This window comes from Nelumbo nucifera, chromosome 1, assembly GCF_055504915.1.
Source record: "Nelumbo nucifera cultivar China Antique chromosome 1, China Antique-T2T, whole genome shotgun sequence".
In the NCBI taxonomy this organism is placed as follows: Eukaryota; Viridiplantae; Streptophyta; class Magnoliopsida; order Proteales; family Nelumbonaceae; genus Nelumbo; species Nelumbo nucifera.
In genome coordinates, this window is record NC_142649.1 from 86,895,089 (window position 1) to 86,922,263 (window position 27,175).

The following is a 27,175-nucleotide window of genomic DNA, read 5'->3' on the forward strand; positions in this document are numbered from 1 at the left end:
TCTGATTTTTAGATGGCCCCGTTACAGTCTAATATGGAAGCATAGATAGCAACTAGGGAAGGCAAAGGAACATGAACAAATATGGTCCTACCATTCTTTTGGTAAAGTCAATTCTGATTTTTAATATTCTATAGCAAGCAGAAGTATTTCTGATTATTAGAACTAATTTGTGACCTGCTGTAGGAGATAATATGTTGCTCTACTTGTGCTGGATGTTCGAATCTTTTGTGCCATGTATCAAGTGAGGTACGTCCACCAAATGCAGAAAAGAGGGTGGGGTCCTTATTTGCAGTTCATCCTCTTTCAACCTGTAAGTGGTACAGGCCTCCCTCATTTGGCTCTTTTGAATAGCCTCCCCATGCTCCCATCCTTCAAAAAATCGTTGGATGGAATTCGAAATAAATGTTAATTACAGAAATGAACCCACTAATAACAATTACTTGGTTATTGGAGGAACATGTAAATGATTGTTCAATAATTCTTTTTTTGATAGATAATAAAACTTTTATTAATAAAGAGATTAAAACGGAGGATACAATAGGAGGGAGGGGTAAAATCTCTTAACCCTCCCTGAAAGTTTACTTCATATTACAAAGCTGCCCAGAAAAGAATAGCTCTTCCCACCCCTTGCTTAGCCAAAGAGTCTGCCAAGGAATTGGCACACCTTTTAGTCCATTGAAACCGAACTTCCATATTTTGAATCAGATGTTTAATTTTCTTTTTCTCATTTAAGTATTTCCACAAACTTAAATCTTCCTTCTGGAGCCACCTAGTTACCAGGCTAGAGTCACCTTCCACCACCAGTTTTCTGATATTCAGCTGCTGTGCTCTTTTAATCCCTTCCAAGACTGCCAGTATTTCAGCCCTCAGAGAATCCCCCCATCTAATAGGCCCCGAATACATGGCAATAATTTGACCTTCTTCATCCTTGAAGGCTCCACCTATACCTGAAGGACTTGGGTTTCCTTTGTTGCTTCCATCAAAGTCCAATTTAGTGCATGGTTTTTAAAAATGAACCAGTGACCAAACCGGTCAAGGGTCTGGTTACCGGTTCGAACGGTCTGACCGTTCGACCAGCCCATTTTGATCAAAAAATAAAAAAATTAAAGAAAAAAATTAAAAATTTAAAAAACGGTCAAAACGGTTCGAACGGTTAACCGGCCGGTTCAGCGGTTTGCTGACCAAAATTAACGGTTTTGGAGGAAAACGGAACCGGTCAGGTGACCGGTTCCTGGTTTTTCCAGTCCGACCGTTCGATCCGGTCCGGTTTTGAAAACAGTGATTTAGTGTAACCCAAGGGTGGAGGAACCCAAACTAGAGAAGGGGTAGTTTTTAAGGGATCTAACCAAGCCACTTCTTTCCAATTCTTAATGATATCTCCTGCTGTGTAATCTTCAAAGAGCTTCAAGGTCTTAACCCAATGAGCCACCCTAATAGAAATTACTTCAATGATAGCTTCCTTATTTCTTTCTTTTTCAAGGAAGATTCTTTAATTTCTTTCCTCCCACATTGTCTAAGACATTGATGTTCTTACACATCTCCACAGAAATTTACCTCTCTTTTTTAACCCTCTCACTAACGTAATGTTAAAACAAGCTCTGCACACTTGGAGGAGAGGACCACCTGCAAACAAAGAGAGAGAGAAAAAAAAAAAAAAACAGCACCAGATTTCTGATACAAAAGGACAGGAAACCATTAAGTGATAGCAGCTCTCACTTGTGCAATCTCTAATAGAGGTTTTACCAGAACCACTGTGATATATTTGTAGAATTGTGCCATTACCAACCAGAGTATTTGGTTCTGTGTATTCCTAATGGATGCCTAGGTCGCATAGATACATCATCTATAGACTAATTTGCACGTGAGGTGTTAATAATAGTGTAAAAATCTCATACTCAAATTTCTTTCAAAATTATTCCTTTCACATATCTAGCATTTGATAGGTTCATGCTATCACTGATTGTTGGAATTGTCTTCGTGATTTTGATTATTGTTTTTAGTATCTCATTTTGGATTATATCAGAATTGACTCTTATGTCCCCGTGTAGTAAATGAAAGGTTCAAAATTTTGATATGTATCGGGGGCTTTCTGATATGCCCCTACAAGGAGTGTTTTGGGGTTTAACCTGATTCAGGGGGTAGATAGGACTTAAACCGACCCCTTTGAACCATGTTTAAAAAAACTTAAAAAAAGGGGAGCGAGCGTCGATACAGTCCGATACGCCCCTACTGGCTCATCGGGTTGTATCGATATTTTGAACTTTGAGTAAATGTATTGCATGAAGATAGGAGGCTGAAAAAGAATTTAAACAATGTCCTTGTCTTGCATTAAGAAACATACCTCCAATGTCCTTGTTGGATAGAGAGTCCAGGCAAATTGTGATTGGCCCCCAATGCCTCATTGTTGTCCTAACCTTGTTGCGGTTGCAATGTAGTCATGATCAAATAGTGCTTTGCCTTCTGTAGGTATTCTCCCACTAATAGTCCTCATTTTTTATGCTACATAGCTCAAAGTGAAGTTGCATAAACCAAACTTTCAAGTCTTAATCTAAATGTCTAAGATGCTTAAGAGTAGTTCAAACGTCATGTGAAGTACAATAACCTATAGCTTGGGTACTACAATATATGTAAGAGATTACAACATCCAGATTAACAATAGCTACTCTTGACAAAGACTAATCAATGTCATTTGGGTTAACATCCTTAGCAAAGGACTTCTATGTTTAGGTAGAGCTTCTAAATGAGATAGTTTGATACATTAAGATTGATTGAGATCACATTAGGAAAGAGGATATGTAGATATCACTTGCCATAGATGAAGTGTTGTTGGTGATGCAAGAGCCAAAGAGTCAAAATTGTAATTTTTAAAAATTTTATGCATTTTTTTTTTATTTTTATCTATAAGGGCATAGCAGTTTCTTTACAAGTTTCTATTGAGATTCTACCCAACTCAGACTTTTCTTCCAGGGAGATTTCCTCCTATAGAAAGTTAGAGGTTTGAGAAAATGAGAAATTGGGATTCTTCTTGTTATTCAAGGTAATTCCTAATAGTCCTTTTATACCTTTTTTGGTTACACTGCAATAGATTTACAACAGTTTTGTACAGTTTGCATCTTGCAACCACTTCTTGCATCCTTAGTTAAGTTCTTAGTTGCCAAATCTTCTTCTGTTGTTAATGGTTGTTGACGTGGCTTCTTTTTTCTTTTCCTGAAATAAGTGTTTACCATCGGCTTGAATTGGTTCCCTAAAGAGTCCTTAACAACTCCCCCCTCCTCAAGATGGCCCTCATCCTCAAGGTCAATGAATGCAAACCGTTGTATCAGCGTAATGTGAGGTTCCCAAGTAGCTTCTTCATTTGGCAATCCCTCCCACCTAACAAAGACCTCCTTAATAAATTTTTGGCCTGATTTTATCTAATGAATATCCACAATTTCCTTTGGATGGGAGGTAGACTAGGCCATCTTTTATAAAATCTAGTAATGGTTACGAGGTTAGTATGTATGACCCTATTGATTTCTTGAGGAAAGATGTATAAAATACATGGTGGGTTCTTGATGAGGCTGATAGTTCTAGTTTATATGCTAGTGGATGAGTTGTAAAACCTTGTAGGGACCATAATACCTAGGAGAGAGTTTAAAGTTGGCCCGTTTTTCCAGGGAGGACTGTTTGTATGGGCATAACTTCAAATAAACAAGATCTCATGCTTGGAATTCCATGGGCCAATGCTTCTTATCATAGTAATGTTTCATGTATTATTGGGCCTGCTCCAGATTCGACTTGAGTTCTGAAAACATCGAGTAGTTAGGTGCTCCTCCACAGTTGCATTGGTTGTTGAGTTGTACTCATAGGGAAGCGTGGAGGTTCACACCCATATAGTGCCTTAAAGGGTGTCATGTTAGCAGAAACATGGTTGGAGGTATTATAGCAATATTCCGCCTATGGTAACCGTGTGCTCCATTGTTTGGGCCTATCACTAACAAAGCACCATAGATATGTCTCAATACCCTTGTTTACTACCTTTGTTTGGCTATTAAATTGGGGGTGATAGCTAGTGGAATGATTTGGCTTCATACTTTGCAACTTGAAGTAGTCTTGCCAAAAATTACTCATGATTTCTCTGTCTTGATCAGAAAGTATGGTGCGTGTTGTGCCATGTAATTGAGTAATCTCCTTTGTGAATGCCACTGAAGTTGATATGTAGGGATGTGATAACGGAATAAAATGTTTGTATTTTGATAGACGATCAATTATTTCCATGAAGACAGTTTTGTCCTTCAAAGATGGAAGTCTTGTAATGAAGTCCATTGAGATTTTGTTTCACACTTGGTTTAGGATTTTTAGGGGTTGTAGTAGTCCACTTGGTGCTTGAGCCTCATACTTTTGTTGTTGGAAGATATGGCAAGCTATGACAAATTCCTTGACAGTCCATTGCATGCCAACCCAATAATAGTGGGTTGACAATCGCTTGTAAGTCTTCAAGATACCCACATGTCCTCCTATTGTTGAGTTATGAAAAAGGGCTAACAGGTCAGCAGTGTAGGTCGAATGTGTTGGGAGAACCATGCAGCCTTTATAAAAAGGACTAAGCCCACAATTGAGAGGCAGACATTGAACTTGGCTACTTGGGTCTTGAGCCCATTTTATATGTATCTAAGATATGTGTTGATATTTTTGGGCTTCCTTATTGATATAGTCTGACAGTGAATAAGTGGGCTTGGAAAGATTTAACTAGCCTAATTCATGAAAGCGAAAGAGGGTATCCACTACTTTACTTGTGGGCCCAAACTTCATCCTCTTCCAGATGCATCACATTCGAGAGTAAATGTCTTAGAGAAATCTAGGAGGGCCAGTGTGGGAGATGTAGATATTGCCTTTTTTAGTTCCTTGAAGGTTTGTTGAGCATAATCATTCCATATGAAAGGCTCTTTGCACAAGAGTTGAATTAATGGTGCAGTCAAGAACCCATACTTGGGGATAAAGCACCTATAGTACCCTATAAGGCCCAAGAAACCACGTAGGCTTTTAACTATTGTTGGTATGGGATACTTATGTATACAATTGATCTTTTCTGGATCAGTCATCACCTTATCGGCTAACACCACATGGCCTAAATATTGAACCTTGGTCTATCCAAATATACACTTTGAAGCTTTTTCTTGCAATTGATTTTGTCTTAGAATATCCAAGGTAGTCGTGAGGTACTACATATATGAGCACCAATCTCTAGTTCTCTACTATAGACTAAAATATTGTAAAAAGCAGTAATATAAATTGGAATAAGTGAGGCCTAAATACCTCACTCATGATTGCTTGAAATGTTGACGGTTCAGTGTTCATCCCGAAGGGCATGACTAAGAATTCATAGTGCCCATCATGCATTCTAAATGTCGTCTTGTGGACATCCTCCAAGTGCACTCGAATTTGGTGATATCCAGAGTGTAAGCTTAGTTTCAAGAATATTGAGGCTACTTCCAGGTCGTCTAATAACTCATTTATTAATGGGATGGGAAAGCAGTCTTTAACTATAATTTGATTTAAAGCTCAGTAATCTACACAGACTCGTCATGTGTTGTCTTCTTTACCAACAAGACAGGGGATGAGTAAGGACTTGAGCTAGCCTGGATGTGCTTCTTGTCTAAGAGTCATGTGGGTATTTGTATGAACGCACATTAGTTGGTGGTGCTCTAGGGGTGATTGGGATTTTATGTTCCATGAACCAAGATGGAGGTAGCCCTTTTGATTCATTGAAAACATCTGAATATATTGAGAGTATCTTTTGCAGCTTTAGTTGTCCCTCCAGGGGAAATATCTCTTTGTTGTTGGCAACATTGGGTTGGTGGGTTCAAGGCCCAGTCGTAACAATGTAGGTTGCTAGTCATTCTAAAAACTTTAAATTATAGAACGAAGGCTTTCCAATTTTGGTGAGACTAGAGGGACAGAGGTGATAAGACATGCCGTCTACACTAAAATCCACAGACATCTTAGACCAGTCACAAACAACTAGACCTAGTTGCTTCAACCATTGTACGTCAGCACCGCTAAACGCTAATGGATGCAAATCAATGGTTAACTTGTGATTGTAAATGATTAGTGATAGTTCTTTGCAAACACTTTCTCAGTGAATTTGGTTGCCATTGGCCATATTGACTACTGGTGATAACCTTTGAACTGTTAGGGTGAGTCTTTTATTTTACATCTGAGTGATGAAGTTGAGTGTTCTTCCATTGTCAATCAGAACTGAAATAGATCGGCCCATTAAAGATCCTACAACTCTCATGGTTTGAGGTGTAGAGAGTTCATCATTCAACCCAGTTAATGCATGGAGTGAATTAATGCATGGGGTGAATTCTCAGGTGTTTCTAGATTCTCTTTAGTAGTCTCTTATGGAAGATCTATCATCTCCTCATTCACTTCTTTAGCTTGTAGTAGAATCTTTTTGATTTTTTCATATGTGACCTGGGCCAAATTTATCTTTACAATTGTAAGAGGGCACACTCCCTTCGGGCTTGAATTTCAGACCACGAGAGTTTTCTTACAAGTACAATCATTGGAATTATTGCTATGGACTTTGTTGGGCCTGGGTTTTCCACTCGTAGTGGGTTCTTTAGTAGTAGTTGTTTGGGAGGGATGGGTTGGTTCAGTACGGCTTGATTCATAATTGGGGAGGGGCATATAAGGTTGAGTTATTCGCTTGAGACAACTAAGTCATTCTTCTTGTAGGTGAATGAGACCAATAACGGTAAGCAATGTGGATGGTTGAAGGGCTTTAACTTTGATTTTAATTTCTTCCTTGAGTCCGCCAATAAAGAAGTTGAAGAGAGAATTTTCTACCTACTCCTAAACTCTTGTGGATAGTCTCTCAAATTCCATCTAGTAATCTTGCACAATCCCTGTTTGTTTGAGCTTTGAGAGATCTTTGTTGTAATTTTCAAACCTTATAGCGTTGACTCTTACATAGAGAGCTTCGGTGAAGTGTATCCAAGAGATTTGGGGGTGAGAGCAGTGTAGCCACTGAAACCACAGAATTTCTTCCCCCTCTAGATGGAAGGAAGCGATGACTACTTGCTTCCTTCACCTGTGTATTTTGGGAAATCTAGTTTTTCCATTGATTTATAAACTGTTGCTCCGTTGCACCTGGTGGTTTCGTGGTCACATCTTACTCCTTGTTCTTCCTTGTCACTAGAGGAAGAGCTCTTTTCTAGTTACAACAAGATCGTTGTCAGGTTTTGTTTGATTTCTTGCAAGTCTCCCATTACCTTGTGTAGTTGAATTTCCACTCTATCAACCCAATCCACCGTTGTTTTTGAACACATACTTAGCATCTCTGATCCTCTATTCTAAGCTTTGATACCAAAATATTGGGATTCTGCCCAACTTAGACTCTTCTTTGATGAAGAGTTTCTCCTATAGAAAGTTAGAGGTTTAAGAAAATGAGAAACTAAGATTCTTCTTGTTCTTCCAGGTAATTCCTTACAATATTTTCATACTTTTTTTGTTATATAGCAATAGATTTACAACATCTTCTTACAACTTGCATCTTGCAACCTTAGTTAAGTTCTTGGTTCCTGAATATTCTTCTGTTGTTAGTGGTTGTTTATGTGGTTTCTTTTTGTTTTTTTTCTTGAAATAGGTGTTTACCACCAAGGTTCAAAATTTCGATATGTATCGTATCGGGGGCTTCCCGATACATCCCTACAAGGGGTGTTTTGGGGTTTAACCCAGTTCATGGGGTAGATAGGCCTTAAACCCCTTTGAACCAGGTTTAAAAAAAACTAAAAAGAATAGGGGAGCAAGCCTCGATACAGTCCAATATGCACCTACTAGCATATCGGGCTATATCGATATTTTGAACCTTGCCTTGATGTTTTTTCCTTATAAGGTTGAAAGTTATAGAATTTAGTTTTCCTAATTATAGTGGTCCTAGGTTCTTTCTCCCTCTCTCTAATTTCATAAGCAACACTTATAACCATCAAAGCTCAAGTTTTTGCTCGACTTGTAGGGTGTTGTGGTCGGATTCCCCTCCTGATGTAGAGGTGTAAACCAGGTCATGCTTCCCTACCCTGGGATACTTTGGGGGCTCGGCTCAGCACGGCCCATGGCCCATGGCCCAAGTCTTGGGCCAGGCTAGGCCACAAATTGGGCCAAGCCTTGTTTTTCAAAATTTTGAAAAAAGTAATGAAAATATAACATAAATTAAAAAATAGATAAAAAATAAAAAAGATCTTAGAATTTTATTTTATATGAATTTTGATGTATACAACTATTTATATATGCAATAATAAAATGAAATAATATAATAAAATTATATATATATTAATACATGATATAATTATTATATATAATATAATATAATATACATATTATATATATATATATGGGTTGTGCTAGGTGCGATGCGCTCGATCGTGTCGTGCTGTGCCAGCCCATGCACATGAAACCTCAAGCCCAACACGACCCATACAATCATATTGTGCTTGGCACAGGAAGCACAACCTGTTTTATAGCTCTATCATGATGTAGTGTGGTCTTTCTTCAAAGCTCACAAGTTCTTCATTCAAGAAGTTTATTAAACATTTCTAAAGGCCATTAATGTATTCAATATTTTTCCTATATATCATCTATCTAGAGTATTGGAAGGGATAAATTAGATACATTTCTAAAGGCCATTAATTTATTCCTAGCATTTGGCTTTCTTTACACAAAATGGCCAATCTTAGGCTTAAACTAGTGGTCCCACACTTATCGGCCCAAGATTTTATTATTACACCCACCAAGCCCGAGATTCAACATTTCTGAAGGATTGAAATTATGTTTTTTAATGTTTATATTTTAATTTATTATTTTGGCATAATATGCTCAAGTGGTTCCTAAACCCTAAAGTGATTCTAGGTACTCGTTGAGTGGCCCTAGGTTCTTTCTCCCTCTCTCTAATTCCATAAGCAGCACTTATAAGTTATAACTAGGGGTGGCCACGAGCTGAGCTCTTCATGAGCTATTCGAGCTCGTTTCGTGAAAAGTTCAACTTGGCTCAATTTCAATCGAGCTTCGATTTGACCTCGAACCCAATTTATAGGCTTGTTTATTAATCAAGCCTAGCTCGAATAGATAATAATAATAATAATAATAATAATAATAATAATAATAATATAACAAAATATTATATATAATATTTTTATTTTTATATATAAGAATAACTAATTATTATAATTCTTAATTTTTAAATATCAAATAAAAATATTTTTTATATATAATTTTTTTATAAACATTTTTCTCAAGTTGAGCTTGAGCCAAACCGAGCCCGAGCTCGAGCCACGTACTGCCTTGGCGAGCTGAGCTATTTGAGCTCGGCTCGGCTCAAATCCACTCCTACTTACAACAATCAAAGCTTACAAGTTTTTGCTCGACTTGTAGGGTATTGTGGTTGGATTTCCCTCCTGATGTAAATATGTAAATCGGGTTATGCTTCCCTCCCCTGGGATACTTTGGGGGTTGGCTTGGAATGGCCCATGGCCCAATCTAAACACGAACTAGGCCAAGCTAGACACAACACGCTTGGTTGTGTCGTGCCATACAATCATACTATGCTCGGCATGACCCGCATTTTGTCGTGCTGGGCTGCGCAAAAATCATCATCTCTATCATGATGTAACGTGATCTTTCTTCAAAGCTCACAAGTTCTTCATTGAAGAAGTTCATTAAACATTTCTAAAGGCCATTAATTTATCCAATATTTTTCCTATCTATCATCTATTTAAAGTATTGAAAGGGATAAATTAGATACATACTAACATTTGGCTTTCTTTACACAAAATGGCTAGTCTTAGGCTTAAAACCAATGGTCCCACATTTATCGGCCCAAGATTTTACTATTACACCAACCAAGCATTCAACATTTCTGAAGATTCAAATTATGCTTCTTCATGTTTATATTTGAAACCCAAAATCTTCCTATTTCAGCATTTTTTTTTGTTATTTAAGTCCAAATCATGTTTAATTGATTCCATAGTTGAAGATCCTAATATTGATCTTCATAAACATTCTATCAAATGTCATCTCATAATTTCACCTATAAAACCTCAGATTCTATCTTCAATTTTTTTTATTTATTTTTCAACATCTGCTGCTTGCACCACTTTGTATGGCACGTAACCAATCACAAGTGAACACGCCAGTGTTCCGTACACTGTCATGTGGGCTCCATATGTATGGAACATTGATGTGTTCAGTTGTGATTGGTTATATAGCTTGTGATACACAGCAGTGCAATCAATTCCTACCTGAGGGCCTGGGCCCGATACTGTGCAAATTCTTCAAGTCGGGTACCTACTTCCTAACCTGATAATCTTTACCTAATCCTAACTAATACCTTCCTAAACCATCTCTAATTTCTATTCTAACTAATACCTTCCTAAACCAACCTTTTTTTTTTCAGTCTAGTTGTGCGTCACTATTCACATATTCACATCGGTATCATAGTTCTACATCATTTGATATCATAGTTGATTGTCCTACATCAATTGGTCTTAATATTGTGCCATAATATCATATAAAATTAGAGTTTAACTTTTGAATGAAGTCTCACCCAATAATCTTGTGATCTCTTGTATAGTTGATGTAGGATGCAACGAAAGCAAAAAGTCCAATCTTCATGTGGTGGGTAGATCAGGGATAAAAGAAGTGAATTATGAGAGAGATACTGATCCAAAGCAGTAAGCCTGTATTGCCATTACGGACATTTAAATAAGTAGGATGCAAATGGATTGGATCGGATTCGAATAAAGGTATATTCGAATTCAATCTGACATTATTCATATTGGGTTCGATCCAATCGAATCTGATAGGACTTGATCTGAATTCGAATTTTATTGAGTCTTTGGATTTGATTTGATCCGACTTATTTTCTTTAAAAATTAATAAATTTTTAAAAGAAAAAAAAATAAAATATACCAATTTAAATAAAGAAAAAAACAAAAATCTGATTTGATCTAAATTCCTTCCTAAACTAATTATTTTCATCATATATATACATATTTTGTATAAAAAAATAAATAATATAACAAATTTATAAAAATATAATATAAATAATATGTTTATAAATAAATAAATAACACATATTATGCATTATATATTTATATTTTTAAATATATAACACATCAGATCAGATCTTATCGGATCAGATAGAGGATGATCTGAATCCGATCTGAAGATTTCACCAAATAGGATTGGCCCGATCCATTTGCACCCCTATAATTAGGGCAGTAATCGGATCAGATCTGACTACATTCGCTTTCACTTCGAACCTTTGGATCCGAATCCCAATTTAGTGGGATGGTAAAATCTCAGGCTGACAAATTTGAAAACAAAGTTTAGGTTTATAAGCGTCCATTTTATGCAACAAAAAAAAATGCTAAACATTATATTTGCATCCAATCCACCCCTCCCAGCATCACCAGTAACTAGACCAATTTGCTTTCTAGTTTTCCAACTTGAATGCAAGGAAGATGTGAATGCTGAATGGAGAAGCCATACATTTCTTGAAAATATTCAACAACTGACTTCATAGATGATTTCTCATCAAGAGGAAACTTGCCAGATTTTACATAATCAAGAACAGAATCACCATGGAGTCAGGTCGCTTGTTCTTGGAGGTCGGCACACATAAATACTTGAATGAAAAGGAAAACTACTCAAGTTCATTTACAACTGAGGCATGCAAGTGTTGGCAAGTTACCCTGCTTGGTAAATGATACTCAGGAAAATAAATTTTCCCTGAGTAGGCATACAAGTGTTGACAACTTAAATCTGAAAAAAGAACATGGGGTTCTTGGTCAATAGAAATCAAAATCCCCTAAACAGAGACACTCATTGGTCTGATTCCAAAATTTAATTACAATGTCATAGTTCTCAAGGGTAAGCCTTATCAGCTTTGAAGGTCAGTTAATGGGATGTACATAATTATCCAATATTATCTCTTCTTACTTGTTAGGACATATCTATCAAAAAGTGGATTCAGACCTTTGCACGGGTGTTTATGCATGAGAACAATAAAATTGCCGATTCTGGGCACACCTGGTGACCTTTTAACTGGTTTCAGGTTGGGTGTAGAATGACTAGAAGCTCACTTGGTTTTATTCTGCTGGTTGCATTGTGGCCTGAGTTAGTCCGTCACACTTTGGTTGGTTTTAGTTAACACAGTCTGCTATGCTTCGCATTTGCCCTCTGATGTGCTCCATGCTCAGTCTCACTGGGATCCCACATTTTCTATCATTCTTCTGTTTGAAGATTACCAAGAGCCACCCTGATTCACTCCTAGTTTCTTTGTTGATTTATACTTGTTAAAACCTATTCCCTTGAAGGATTAAATCGATACTTAAAGGCATAATCTCTCCAGCCCATAACTCTTTCTCATATTTGAGGGTACTTTTATAAGGGAAATGAAGTCATATAAACGAACTCATTACTGCATTCAGTGAAATGAAGAGTATGAGACATTCCTAAGAGCCATGCAAAATCTGGAAGAAGCAAGCTTCATGGTGATTTGGAGCTCCATCAACAACGCAATTCCTCCATGTCCCCAACCATCGGATGGTTTTTAAGATACGTCTATATTGTGTTAGATCTTTTGTATTCCTAACTTCAGGAGGTTGCTGCTTCAACAGAAGTAGAGGCCTGGGAGACCTAGAGACCAAGTTTTGGGTTGGTTTTTTGATTTGTTGGAGTTTGTTTCGCTTTTGGGGTTAGAGATCAGAGATCAGTTATATCCTAGTTGATTTAGTGGAAGTTTTTTCACCTATGGATACAGGCTTTCAAGCTGACAATTTTGTTTTTATCGTTTTTTATCTTCGTTATGTGTGATCAAATGCACAACTATATCTGCAACAAGGCCTTGCCAAGAAGAAAAAGAAGAAGCTATCTGCAATCTGGTGTGCACCTGATGGCAAGTCTCCAATGATCAGGACATCAAGACTATTGTATGAACATTGTACCATGTTTAAAAGAAATCCCAAAACCCAATTCAAATTACACATGGTTTTAATGCCAATGAAAATTCACAAAATTTCAACTTCCAATGGAGCCATTGACATTAAATATAAAATATTTATTCCTTACTTATTTTGATCAAAATTTGGGGATTTCTTCATATTCATCTCTGCTTTAAGTCAGCATTAAAACCCTCAAACCCATGTCTCTTTAGTCAATAGTCAGGGGACATGTCTCCTACATTTAGTCACACCATTAAAACCCTCCCCAAATGCGAAGAATTTGGCTTGGCTCTCCCTGCATGACTTGTCCACATGAACTTCATGGAACGAGGCATGACTGTATGGACTGATGTGTCATGTGGAGATAGCCTGTGTGGACAGCACAAGCTGCCAAATATAGACGGCCAAAGTTTTCCCATACCAGCCATTCTCTCTCTGATGAACCCACCCAGTGGTCCCAGTCAATCAGCCTCCATAGGATGGATTCAGGACTGAGGAATCTTATCAGTTTATCATATCTCTTTTACATATTGTGGGCATAGATGTCATGGCCTTGGAAGAAAAAAGCTGTGTGCAAGGAGCAGTTGTTTAAGTGGGGGATTTCCCCCAGGAAGCTAATCTCCCTAGTAAAGTGGACTGTGCTCTACTTTTTCTCTTATTACCATCTTTGTGGGATCATAGTTCATAATCTGAACTGCGAAAACTATGAAAATAAATCGAAGTTACTGAAAATTTAAACAAGGAAAATAAATAAAATCCCCCCAAAGGCTGATAATGAAAGTCTGAGTTATTATGGCAGTTTGTGAATTTTCCAAGTTCCAACAACTGGTCCCACTCCCTCACATAAAAAGCACCCACTATAGGTTGCCATCATATATACAGGTCTGTTTATCTCTTCTTTCATTAAAATATTTTTTGACATTCCATGGAGCCCTTTTCAGTGTGCAGGATGAGGCAGAGCGCTCACTGGACGGTGTGCTTGGATGGCACATGCACAATGAACAGATGTTAGATTAAGACAGCCACTTATGATGAGGGAATGCCTTCCTGGGCAGGTGTGAAGTGCAGGGAATGAATCACACACAACCTGAACTGCTGGAGGGGTGAGAGCTGTGCACTGGCTGATGTTGAGATTCATAAGCCCTTCATTATTGTATCCACTTTTCACAGACTTCCACAGATTATGCTTGCCCTTCACTAGGCTGTTGGCCAGGGAGTACATTGCTCTGTCTGTAATGTTCTGGCAGTAGTACAGGTCAAGGGATCTCAGATGATGGCACCTGTTGGCCAAAGCAATCACACTCTCATCTGCAACCAAGAAATGATATGGATATAATCATATAATAAGATCAAGAGAATCATGATAGTAGTCAAGATTAGAAGAGAATCTTGTTAACACTGATGACAAGAATCTGTAGTTAGGAAAAGAAACAAGGAAAGAGAATGGAAAGAAAGCCATTTCCAACTAGGGGTGAGCAAAAAAACCGAAAAACCGAACCAAAAAATCGGTTAACCGAACTGGTCGGTTTGGTTTTGATTCAGTGTTTTTAAAAAACCGAAGGTACCAGTTCGGTTTCGGTTAACCAATATAGAGAACCGGTGGTTAACTGAACCGACCGGTATACATATATTTTTATATATTTTATATATATTTATGTATATTATATATTATAAATTAATAAATATGCATTATATATAAATATATATATATAATATTTTATATATTTTTATAATATATATTGTAAAAATTAAAAAACCAAAAAACCGATGAACTGAAAACCAATCAACCGGTTAACCAACTGGCTTTAGTTCGATTCCGGTTACCGGTTTTCCAAAAACCGGTAGTACCGGTTCGGTTCCAAAATATGCCCCACATTTCAGTTAACCGAACCATGAGCCCCCCTATTTCCAGCAAACCATCTTAGTTTGGGTAAACCTGGAAACCAAGTGAGATGGCTCATTCTGGCAACTGAATTATATAATATCAAGTCCTATCAATATTGATGCAAATTAAGGAACACAACAAATAGATATTATAGATCAAACATGGATGCATTGAAGCAGAAGCAAAGATGCTTAAATTGAGAGACACTCTTTGGGGCAGAGCCCTTCAAAAAGCTAAGATGGTGTACTAGAATACGCAGACCATACCAAGACCACATACAGGGTATTCACCTAAATGTATAGATGGTTTTGTCACTGGTATGACATTTTTATTTTGGAATACCTGTTATAAGAATGCAACCACACAGGTCTAGGACCCTTAGATCTGGACACCCATATGCCAAACTTGTAACTCCAACATCCGTGACACCGTCACACCAACCTAGATTCAAAGACTGCAACTGACTGCAATTGTATGCAATAGCCTGCATGAATAGCAGAAAAGTTCTCCTCAGGAAAAGGAAGACCTCTTTAACATATAAAGAGCCAATGGTAAAAAAATCTCTGTTAGTTTCCCATACCTGCAAGGCTTTGTCAGTTGCTGTTCTTACACATCCACATAGATTCAGGTATTTTATGTTCCTGCAAAATCCAGTTAGATATGCAAGGGCAGAATCACTGAAGGCCGAACAACCGCTGATGTTGAGCTTAGTAAGATTAGGACACCCATGGGCCAAGGCATATAATGAGAAGTCACTTAGCTTGAAACTTTTGCTGAGGTCCAAGTCCTGCATGTCATGACAGCAGTTTGCAATTGTCTCAACTGCATTATCCTCAAGTTGTGGCCTATCTTGGCGCAATATTAGAGTTTGCAACTTTGTAAACTTGGGGGCAACTGATAGCACAAGGTTATTCATGTTATTCTTGCACCTGCAAAACATATGACATGCAACATGAAAAACTGCAAACATGAAGACTAGAGTAGCTCACCAAAGTAATACAAAATAGAGTGAAAGAGCAGGGAAAAGATGCCAAATATAACTGATATGTGCTTTGTATGTATATTGAAAAAGGTTTTCCTAATTGGGTCAAGTTGGGAGTATCCCTACATTGCCTGCCATATTTCACTTCTACATGGAGGGATGATGTACCCAATCCACTATCCATGCAATGCTGGTTTATGTTCTGATCACATCTCAAGGGTTTTGGGCTCAACTTTGTTCCATTAATAGGAATAGTGATAGGAACATGACCCCAAAACAATTTGCAATGTGAAAGATCTTTGGTTATACAGCTCCCCTTGCTAAACGATCTATTTTATTGCCTAGAGCTAAGCTAGCTTCCCACAGTTGATGTTGGCATCATTTGGCTGGAATTCTATGCTTCCATTTCACTATGCATACTGCATGATAATTATTCATAGCAGAATGAAGAAAGATAGATACTGGCAGGAGAAAACTATGCCCCATAACTGGGCAAGAACTTCACATATCAGGAAATAGGCACAATATTTTGCATTACATTCACAAGTTAAACAGGAAAGGTATATAAGCACAAGTTAAACAGGAAAGTTACCAGAACCAGCTATATATGAAGAATGACCATCTATTTGGTAATTGCCAATATTGAGGATACAAATTGAAATAAGAAATACATATCATTAGACAAAAAAAGTCAATTAACAAAGCTTATAACCCCATAAGTAGGAAAACAAGCATCCTGGTTCTCCTATTTTATTGGTCTCACTAGTCACGCTGGCCACTTGATGGATATGTTGTTCTGTGCAGTTTGTCTTTACATTCCTCAGGTCACCATTTATGTCATGGTTTCCACATGTTTAAACATGCTTTCAAGTCTCCACATCTTTCAAAAATAAGCATGTGCATAGAGAATAGAACTAGGTAACTGAGCAATTTGTGCAAGCATATTTGAGACATATGATCAAATTATAGATGTTTTTCAAATAAAAGAAATGGAATAATCCTAACTTTTTTTTGTTTCACTTTGTGATATTGAAGTAGGAAAAGCATCTTATCATTAAAGCTTAAATGAAAATCATGTTTACCCTCGAGAGTCAACAATGTTAACCACTCAGGTATCAACATTTGGAGGACCTTCAACGAATGGAAATAATTGGGACCTTAGAACCAATGATCAAAACTTTGACTTTAAGGAATTATAAAGGACCCCCATTCTCTCTTCACATGTTGCAACTTCCCTAAACACTACCATATAAAAATGCATACAATTTATATAATCATTGAGAAAGGCCAATCCATATTGAAGGTCATCTGGATGATGGAATTAGCAATTACCTCCAGAATATCCAGATGCCTGGGGTTAAAGAGACTCAAATCATATGAATAGTTTGAATATAGTGTCAGGAATCCTACAATCAATAAATGTTATCAAGATAGAAGTTGAATTAGTCAATCTTGATATAACTGGATCCCACAGAATACGGGTAGTTTAAAACTAAATTTTGATGGGTACAGGCTAGGCAACATGTGTGCTTTAGGTATTGGTCGGGTAATAAGAGATGAAGAGGACAGTACAAAGATGAGCTTTGAGGGCCTTTGGGTACTAGTAACTCCCTAGGCCCCATTCATTTTTCGGGTATGAGGAGGGTGGGGAAGTTGGTCAAAAAGAACTATGTTCCCTGGGTATCAGTATCGCTTACCCAGGTAAGTGAAACCCATCTCCTAGGTGGGTAAGTAACTTTCCCACCTGGGGGGGGGGGAGTTGCCAATACATGATGCGACAAAATTGCCTCTTTTAATAATGACTTTTTATGGGTAAAACGGTCATTGTTTAATTTACCTGGGAAACAAAAGAACATGGGTTAATGCACTTACCTGGGTAATTACCCAGGTAAATGACCAAATGAAAAAGGGACGGAGCCTTAAGAGCTGAACTGATGGTAGTCATAATAGGTTTAGAGATAGCAGCTATACACTGGAGAAACTTAATTGTTGAGGGGGACTGTCATGTTGTTATCTCCTGGTTGTGTACATAAAAGGTTGTACCATGGAAATTCAGGTTTACAGTAAGGGAAGCTCAGTCTTTGGGAGAAAATCTGAACTGATAATTCAGATGGATCCCAAGTTAACGGACTTGCTCATGGCCTAGCTAAGTCAGGGGTATCGATAGATTGTTTAGTCAGGGGTAATGTAAAGCATTCATCACAAAATATTAAGAAATGAAAGGTCAGATTTCAGCTATGTTGTATTGTCCTTGCTGGCCATTAATTGGTCAGCATGGTATATTTGAGTATGAATGAAATTCATTCTGTTAACCATTAAAATCCATTCCACTTTCTTTTGTGCTTCCTCTTTGGTTTTTTTATACTCCCTTTTCTCCCACTCATTCCTTTCTCGTTAATGAAATTTGAAGAGGACAAGTGCCACTAAAGTGAGGAGGTTCTTCTGTTGGGAAGTCTTCCACTTGAAAATTAACACTTGTGACAATCTTTGGTTGCTTTATACTCCTTTTCTCCCTCTCATTCCTTTTTTGTTAAAGAAATTTGAAGTGGACAAGTGCCACCTAAAGTGAGATTCTTCTGTTGGGAAGTCCACTTGAAAATTAACACTTGTGAGTGGTGACAATCTTCAGAGGAAAAGACCTGGGTGGTGTTTACCTCCTTACCTTAGGCTTGTCTTTTGCATTATGAAAATAAGGAAATTGTTTACAACTTGCTATTCTAATGTCTTTTTGATACTTGAAATTCATTATCGTTCCTTGACCACACGAGAATTGGACCAATGGAAACACTACATAATGTCAACTAAACCAATTTTAGACATGCATGAACCTAACACTGTTACTTCATATAAATCATAATATAACAAACTTAAACAAGCTGCTAAACTATACATGTCATGACATGCTCTGCGTTACTGCATATGTAATCTCTGCCTTAACCGAATAACCCACAACTGGTCAAATGATCTTCATAGATAGGATGACCTTTTTTTATTCAAGTCATGAGATAACTTAAACAAGATGGCCAAGCATGTCCCAGGGGTTTCACAATACGGGTCAAAAGATACTCAATAACAGGGCATTACAGTGATGATTTATTACATCTCCTTTCAAGAAAACCCAAATGATAAAATATATCAAGATTCAAGAGTGCATTAATATTCGACAGTAGAGTCTTAGGCTCATCCAGAAAGCAAACGTACATAAACATATGGAGATGCATGCACATCCACAGTCACAGATGCATATTGTTTGCCAAGGAAAAGGCACAGATGCACATACAAACAAATTTATGAACAAACACCACAGACAAAACACATTCACACACAGAGATTATTGGACTAGATAGATGAATAGATCATATAAAAGCTCCAGGTATCATACAAGAAATTAACAAAACCCCCTTCATATTCTTTCTTCTTCTTTTGTTTTAGTTTATGTTTTTATTATTTACTTTTTTTTCTTTTTTTTTTTTTTGGGGGGGGGGGGGTTGGGGGGGGGGGACATGGTCTATGATTCCAAACTGTACACTGCAATCAGTCCAGAACCTTCACAAACAGAAGCTAAAAGTAAAGTTACTAGGGCAATGATCCTCACCACCACAGATGGGATGATCCTAGAGAAAAGTAAAAGCAGTGACACAAAGGTAAGCATTATCACCCCAAGCTCTTACTCTCACTTTTCAATAAAATTTATAAAAGAACAGAAATGGTAAATATTTCTAGGTAGTATCAAGTCCATGGATGATGCATATGAGCAATATAAAAAAGCAAAAGAAAACAAAATGTGCTACAGAATCTGACCTTGAAGAAATAAACTAAGGGTACAGAAAAATATAAGAACCATTGAAAAGAACAAGATGAACACGCTTTACCATGACAGAGAGAGTTGGGTGAGCCCTAAGCAAATAACATCTCTCCATCCAGTACACACTCCTGCAGCCACGATGGCCGTTCGATCGTCCACAAGAGAGACTATTCGCAGCAGAAGCTCCATTGGAAGGTCCTTCCAGCCGGTCATCACAGCTCCTCCTTCCATCTTCCCTCCTCCACCACCAAGCACCAGAAGCTTCTGAAAGCACAACTCCAAATCCTCAGTCCGAATGCCCTGTCCAACCATTTTACTTATGACCACACTGCCTTCTACAAACGCAAAAAGGAGAAAGCCCTCTAGAAACTAAGACGAAAAAACAGAGACAGAGTTCCAACTCCCGAGACATTAAATTCGGAAAATTTCAGTGAAACGACAAAGGAACCGATCTGTCAACAACATAGAACAGTTGCAGATATTACCATTTTTGTAATTATTCCATAAATAATAGACCCCACAATAGTTCAATACAGAGTTAAGTGTTTTGTACACATGTCAGTACGCATGATAGTACACAGACCTTAACTTTTATAACGTGCCCATGTTTAAACTTCAAAACGTTATTGAATAGAGAAGAAAACCAAAGATAATCTCATAAAGAAATACAACAAAAATCCAATTGTTGATAATTTTTGGATTTAGGAAACTTCAATTCTATCAACTGATTCTAGCCCAAGCACAAAACCACTGAAAGAATTTAAAATTAGAAAAATATTTTTTTTCTCAAATGGGTTGATTTAAAAACTAAATATGGAAAGTGACTAGCAGAAAGAAAGGCAAAGATAAAATAAATTACAAATCGTCAGCTAAACTAAACACTAGCAATTTTAAGAATCAGAGTGGCATGATATGAAAATACCCTGCCAAAAGAAAATGGGAAAGAGAGAGATATTTATCCAAAAACCGTTAAAATATAGTGAATACGTTTGGAAAACAACAGATTATGATTAATTCAAGCGTGCCCAGATGAAAATAATCGATGGACATGGAAAACCATATTGAGTTTTCCGGAAGAGAATTGTAGAAAATAACCGTTGGGTAAAACTTTCAGTTGAGAAACGACTGAAATAGAGGTAAGAGATTGGGAGCAATAGATTTGAATTCAAAATTCCGGGGAAAATGAAGACATTAAACGGGAAGAGAGACGACAGGTGATCAGACTGAAATTAAAGAAACCAAAAGCGGAAAATCAAACTAGAGAGAAGCAAAAGATCTCAGGGGGAGCCTGACCTGCTGGTTCTAGTGGGCCTTTCTTCCTCTTGTATTCAGTTTGCCACAGACGTTGGATGACGAAGGAACTGAAGCTGGGCAAGGAGGAGGAGGAGGAAAGAGAAGAGACGTAAGGGAAGAAAGGAATGGGTCTTGCCAGTGTCGTGATACGAAGAGTTGATGCAGCAGCATAAAGTGGGTCCCACGTCAAATTCTTTTCTTTTTGTTTGAATGGAGAGAGAGAGAGAGAGGGGTCATTGAATGTCTATAATCGAAACCGCCAGAAGTAGAAAAGTGGAAATGGGAAATTGGGAATCTCGCCTGCCTGCTCTCTCCCCCTCAATCTTTCCTTGCTTCGTTCTTTCCTAGGAAATCATATATTAGAGAAAATTACATTTTACCGCCTATACATTGAGAGTATTGATACGTGGACCTGAATTTTTATTTTCCTAAAAGTCCCTCCAAATATTTAAATGTTAAAACTTAGTCCTTCTGATGGTATTCCACTATTCCGTCGGTTAATTCCGAAAAAAGATTTTCTTGAAACTTTAACGTATTTAATAAACATTTTCAATTCCCCAAATCTGTGAGACCACTTTGCCTCTTCACCTACAGTATTAGTACGAGAGTACAATTTGATACTGACAATCAATCAGCCGGTATCATAAAAAAGTGATATCCAATTAATTGACTGATATTCAACAAAGTCTAAGGGGGCCTTGATTGGTCAAAATTCTTATACGTTCTCTTCTCTTTGTATAATATACTTTACCTAAAATGCAATCTTGAAAGGGCAATTCAATAAATTAACTTTTTTCGTTAAGAAAAAGTTGGGGTTAAATATCATAACACCAAATTATAGGTCGTAATCTATAATATATGATAAATAATTTAATGTTTTTTCATTTTCTCATGTTAGTTGGGGAGAAGGAAAAGGAAATCATTTGTCATGGTATTATTATTCGTAAAAAGGAGCTTGTTTTTCCAAGGTTCGGCTCATTTATTGGAATTTTGAAACGAGACACTTCGGGTTTTACCTTCTTTTGTTTGTTCTTCTTAAATTACTTGTCACAATTCACAAAAAGCGGCAAACGGGTCGAATCATCAGATGATCCGATTTCGATCTCATATGTAAACTATAAATCTGACTATTTATATGTCGGCATAGCTAATTTGGGTTCAATAAAACATTTGGGTTGTTCCTTACCCAAAAAAAAACATCTGAATTGTTAGTTGATATGGTTGGACAAAATCTTGGACTGTCATGCCGGTTCATCAGTTACTTTGTGAGTTAAATTATATCATTCCCACTCCTTAATGGACCGGTTTTGGATTGGACTCCATCCAAATCAAAATCAATTTGGATGAATTGAATGTACCAATAAGACATTAAATTTAGACGGATTGGATGAATTAATATAATATATTGGATTAGATTAGACCCGGTTCCTCCATGATGAAATTATATTGAATTGAGCCAATATCTGGTCCATTAATAGAAGATAAGAACACATGTATCAACGGACCAGTTTGAATTGAAACCAATCTAAATTAACAGAAATTTGAACTGGATTGGACCAGATCCATTTGTAATGGACTCACATTGGATCGGATCTGATTGGACCAAATCCAATCCAATTGACACCCCTACTCCTACTGTCAAGTCGCCTAAATAATTGAGATCAATGGGCAATACTTGGCTTCTACTAAATTAGGCCTACTCCCTCCTGATTTTTAGAATTAAACCTTGAAACAGGGGCGGGGCGGAGTTGAGTTTTGCATATTCTATTTTCGGTTCTGAACTCAAATGTCTTGCCCCGAACCCCATGGAGGCTAAAAATCCAGCCTCATTTTCATCTCCAATCAGGCTGGGCTCGGGGTAGGGTAGACAAATACTATTCTCACCTCATCTCCAATCCCCTAAGTTTTGGGTTTCTCCAAAACCCGCACTAAACCTTGATCAGTGGTAAAAAAAAACCTTTAAATTGTCATTTCTAACCTTAAACCTTAAAATCTAAGCTATAAACCTTTAAACCCTAACTCCTAAGCCACTAAACCCTAATATTAAATCTTAAACCTTAAAGCCCTAAATCTAAACCAAACCGTTAAACCCTAACCCTAATAATAAATCTTAAACTTTAAAACCCTAAATCTAAATTAAACCATCAAAACCCTAAATCTTAAGCTCTTAAACCTTGAATTTTAAACCCTAATATCTTAAACCATAAACCCCTAAAACTCTACCCCTAAGCCCTAAAACGAGTGTACAAAATGGCTAATAGTAGGATGCATGTCCTCGAACGTGATAGGAGTCGAGTATTTTTCGAAATCAATATTGGGTAATGACCTTTATATGTCAAAGGTTATTAGGCTGAAAATTTGGCTTATGAATTAAAATGGGGTGGTGCAGGTGTAGTATCTTCAGGAATCCAAAACATGTTACTTCGTGGATTCTGGGGTCAATTTCTCAATGAAACAGCTCTTTCCTAACAGAAACTTGACAAGCAGACTGCTCGGATTTGAAATATAATCAAGTACATGTTCTTAATTAAAAGACTTAAAAAAAAAAAGAAATAGGGTTTTCAAATATTTTCTGTTGAGAACCTATTGTGATCATCCAGGTTGAACCAAAAGCCAGGAACCAAGTTTGCCAATTCACTCTATTTTGGAGGCTGTTAACTGTTAGTTTGGAAGTAGTATAAATACAAATATCTAGAGTAAAAAACTTTGTATTTTGTATGCATTTGTACTGTATATATTTGTCATGGTTTTCAAAATTGGACTGGAAAAACTAGAAATCGGTCATCTAATCAGTTCTATTTTACCCTAGAATCGTCTTTTGGCAAAAAATCGTTGATTTGGTCAACAAGCCACTGACCCCGGTGATTGAACTGTTCAAACTATCCAACGGTTTTTGGCCGTTTTTTTTTTGTCAAAACAGGCTGTCCATTCAGTTCGAACAGTCAAATTGTTCAACCCGGGAACTGGACCCCTGAATGGTTCATTGTCCGATTCAATTTTAAAATCCTTGATATTTGTATTTATACTCCTTCCAAACTGAGCCTAACAGCCAAAGTTTTCTCATGTTTTAGAAAAATTTCCTTAATCAATCATATAAGATGTTTGAGGACTGATGCTTCAATGAACTATTATTAATTAGTTAACATGAATAAGTTGATTTAGATTATAATATAAATAAAGGTAAATTGTTGAAACTTCCCCTGAAGTTTAATAATTGCAACCTCCACTCTAAACTTTCTGACACAGTTGTAAATAGATCCCCTTTGTTAGAATCCTCTAACAAGAAACACAAAAATGTCCAAAACATTCATGCAGTTGCTTTCGAGGCTAGTTTTTTATAGGAAAAAAATAACACAAAATATATAAACAAAAAAAAAGAATTTAAAATTGTAACTTTCCTTTTGAGCAATTGATATGAAAGGCATATTTGAAAAATAAATCAATTTTGGAAAAAAATTTAGAAGAATATGGGATAGAATCACTTTAAAGAGAAATTTTGAAAAATAAACAATTTTATCAAAAGTAACTGAATGGTTATTTTAAACATTTTCATAACTTTAGTAAAAGATTCTATCAGAAGGGATCTACTCACAACTGTATTAAAAACTTCAGTGAAAGTGATTACAATTATCAATACTTCAGAAGAGGTGTTACAATTACAATTTACCCTAAAAATAAAAAAGATCCAACTTAGTTAATAAATAGATATAATAAACTATGGCTAGACATTTTGGTCACATCTCATCTATTGTGTCAATATCAGTCAACTTTGCTTGTCATTCTCATGTTAGTATTCTAAGTTATTTTGCTTTTTTCTTCTGTCATCATGGTCATTATAACGACGAACTACTTTATGCTTGAAAAGGAAAACGATATTATCTTTTAAAAAAGATTAGTCACTGCCCAAGACCCAATTGTTTAACGAACCAAGCATTGATTATGATCTACATACATTTTGCTTTCAGTCTTTCACAGCGATTAGGCTTATGTCAATATATCTGCTGGGGGAAGAAGCAACCAATGAGACAACGACTTCTGGGTTACAAAATATGTCGTTTTGTTCTCTTTGGATTTAGGTTTGGGTTTGGAGAAGTTCTCTTAAACCGAAATCTTCTTCAACCAGTCAAGGATAATAGGGCTGCAATTCGGGTCGGATTGCCCTATACGAAGTTGCACCCTTCCCTAGTCAAAAGATAAAGGTTTAAAATATGGCAATATATCAATATGTATTGATTGATATACTTGGGATTTTCATCTTTTGATAGATGATTTTATTTATTTTATGTGTCATTGTATGATGTGACATTTGCACCGATAAAATATCAGACAAAAAAATATATTAAAAATAGTTTTAATTCTGCCAAAAATAAAAACTTTGGGTAAGGGGAATGACTGACTGGGTCCTCAATTCTTCATGGTCCATAGTCTATTACATTGGATATTAAATCATGCAATTGAACTGTCTAACCAATGGCAATCCAGGTTGCATATAAACTATATACAAAAAGAGAAGGTATCGAAGTTCAGCTTTATTCAATGTCGAACTTTTATATGCTTTCAATAAATACTCCTGTTATTTATAAAATCTCTAATTTATATACATTCCATTCAATTAGCTTCTTAAAAGGGTAAAAGACAAACACATTCTGATTTTCATAAATTTATTTAATCATACGGAGTTTTTTAAAAGATTTAAATATATCTTGTGACTCTTTTTCTTTTAAATTTTTAAAGTAAACCATCACCAATGGATTAATTCTTTTACATTTGTGACTTTTTATTACATATTCATCTTAGCGAATGAAACTAAGGATCAAAGTATTAGTATCGAGTACCGTATCGGATAGACCAGATACAAAATCTCTTTGAAATGTATGAATACGGATGAAATATATACAATAGCTCAATTAATACATTAGAAAAATGCATACAGATCACATAAATATATTAATAAAACAAAATTTCAAGTTGAATTATCTATTAATAAGATATAAACACATGAGATAGGAACACTTTAATAGGTTATATAAAGAGAAACACTACAATCAACAATACTTGGACTCTAGAACATATATACATCATACAATAATTATCATTCTATTTCAATTTTTTATTAATTTTTAGGATTTTTATTTATTTAGTATTTTATATAAATAATAACTATTTTTCAAATAATAAATATGTTTTCATTTTTCACATATAATTGTTTTATTTTGCATATAACTGTAAAATAAAACACATAAAATCGTTTAAGGTATATAAAACAATTTAATTTTATAATTTTTAGTTTTTATTAAATTTTTGAGGAAAATTAATCTTAAATTATTTATTTTAGTTTCTAGTTATAACTTTATTTTAGTTTTTATAATTATAATTTTCTATTTTTATTATTTTTTTGGGAAATTTATTTATTTAGTATTTTACATAAATAATAACACTACTTTTTCATTTTTAATATATAATTTATATGTAAAATAAAATATATAAATCATTTAAAGTAGATAAAATAAATTATGTATAATTTTTAAGTTTTATTAAATTTTTAGGAAAATCAAATCTTAAAATATTTATTTCAGTTTTATAATTATAAATTTTAATTTTTCTTAAAGTTCAAAAACAATCCAAAGTGGGCAATATATAATGTTGTCAAACTAGGAATCAAAATGCTTTTGTATTGGTGCATATTAGACTATATTCACTGATACAATGTGATACGACCCAATAAAGAGGCATATCGTGTCAACACATAGATATAAACATGATGCACCTTGTATCAGGAGTATCTTATTAATACTTTAAACCTTGACCGAAACACATGTTTGTTTGTAGAGGGAATAAAAGAATTACATGACATGTTACTTTTAACTTAAAGATGGGATGGGCAACAACTTTGGGTCTAAGCACAACAACGGACTAGACTAAGTAGGATGCCAAATTTCCATCCATCAAATATTCAAAATCCAACAGATTATTGAGCATTACATGCATTTGGAGTAGAAATTATTGGCTCTTGGACTCATTGGTTGTGGCCTAAACCAGATCAGAGATCACAATTTTTACTAATAACTGTATAAATATCTCTGCATGATCGAAGATGGATGGGTTGGGCTCAAGCTTGCCAAGACAAGTTAAAATCACATTCGTGTTCTTTCTTTCTATATTAATTGAACCAATCTATTGGCCTTCTTCTTCTTCTTCCAAAAGAAAAAAAAAATAGGATTTAAAAA

At 36.0% G+C, this 27,175-nt stretch overlaps 1 protein-coding gene across 3 annotated transcripts; it reads right to left on the reverse strand.

Moving 5' to 3' along the window:
- Window positions 1-13,670: 13,670 nt before the first annotated feature.
- LOC104599558 (F-box protein SKP2A-like) lies at window positions 13,671-21,105 on the reverse strand. 3 transcript variants are annotated; one of them, XM_010262156.3, is made up of 5 exons: window positions 20,949-21,105; window positions 19,723-19,955; window positions 15,449-15,797; window positions 15,211-15,352; window positions 13,671-14,291 (listed from the first exon to the last, which is right to left on the reverse strand). In XM_010262156.3, exons 2-5 carry the CDS (start codon window positions 19,884-19,886, stop codon window positions 13,921-13,923), a joined length of 1,026 nt encoding a protein of 341 aa, XP_010260458.1. In that variant the 5' UTR covers window positions 19,887-19,955; window positions 20,949-21,105; the 3' UTR covers window positions 13,671-13,920. The 3 variants fall into 3 exon arrangements, with proteins under 3 accessions (XP_010260458.1, XP_010260459.1, XP_010260457.1); XM_010262157.3 differs by having other exon boundaries at window positions 19,723-19,919; window positions 20,949-21,099; XM_010262155.3 differs by having other exon boundaries at window positions 19,723-20,107; window positions 20,949-21,095.
- Between the last annotated feature and the right edge of the window lie 6,070 nt (window positions 21,106-27,175).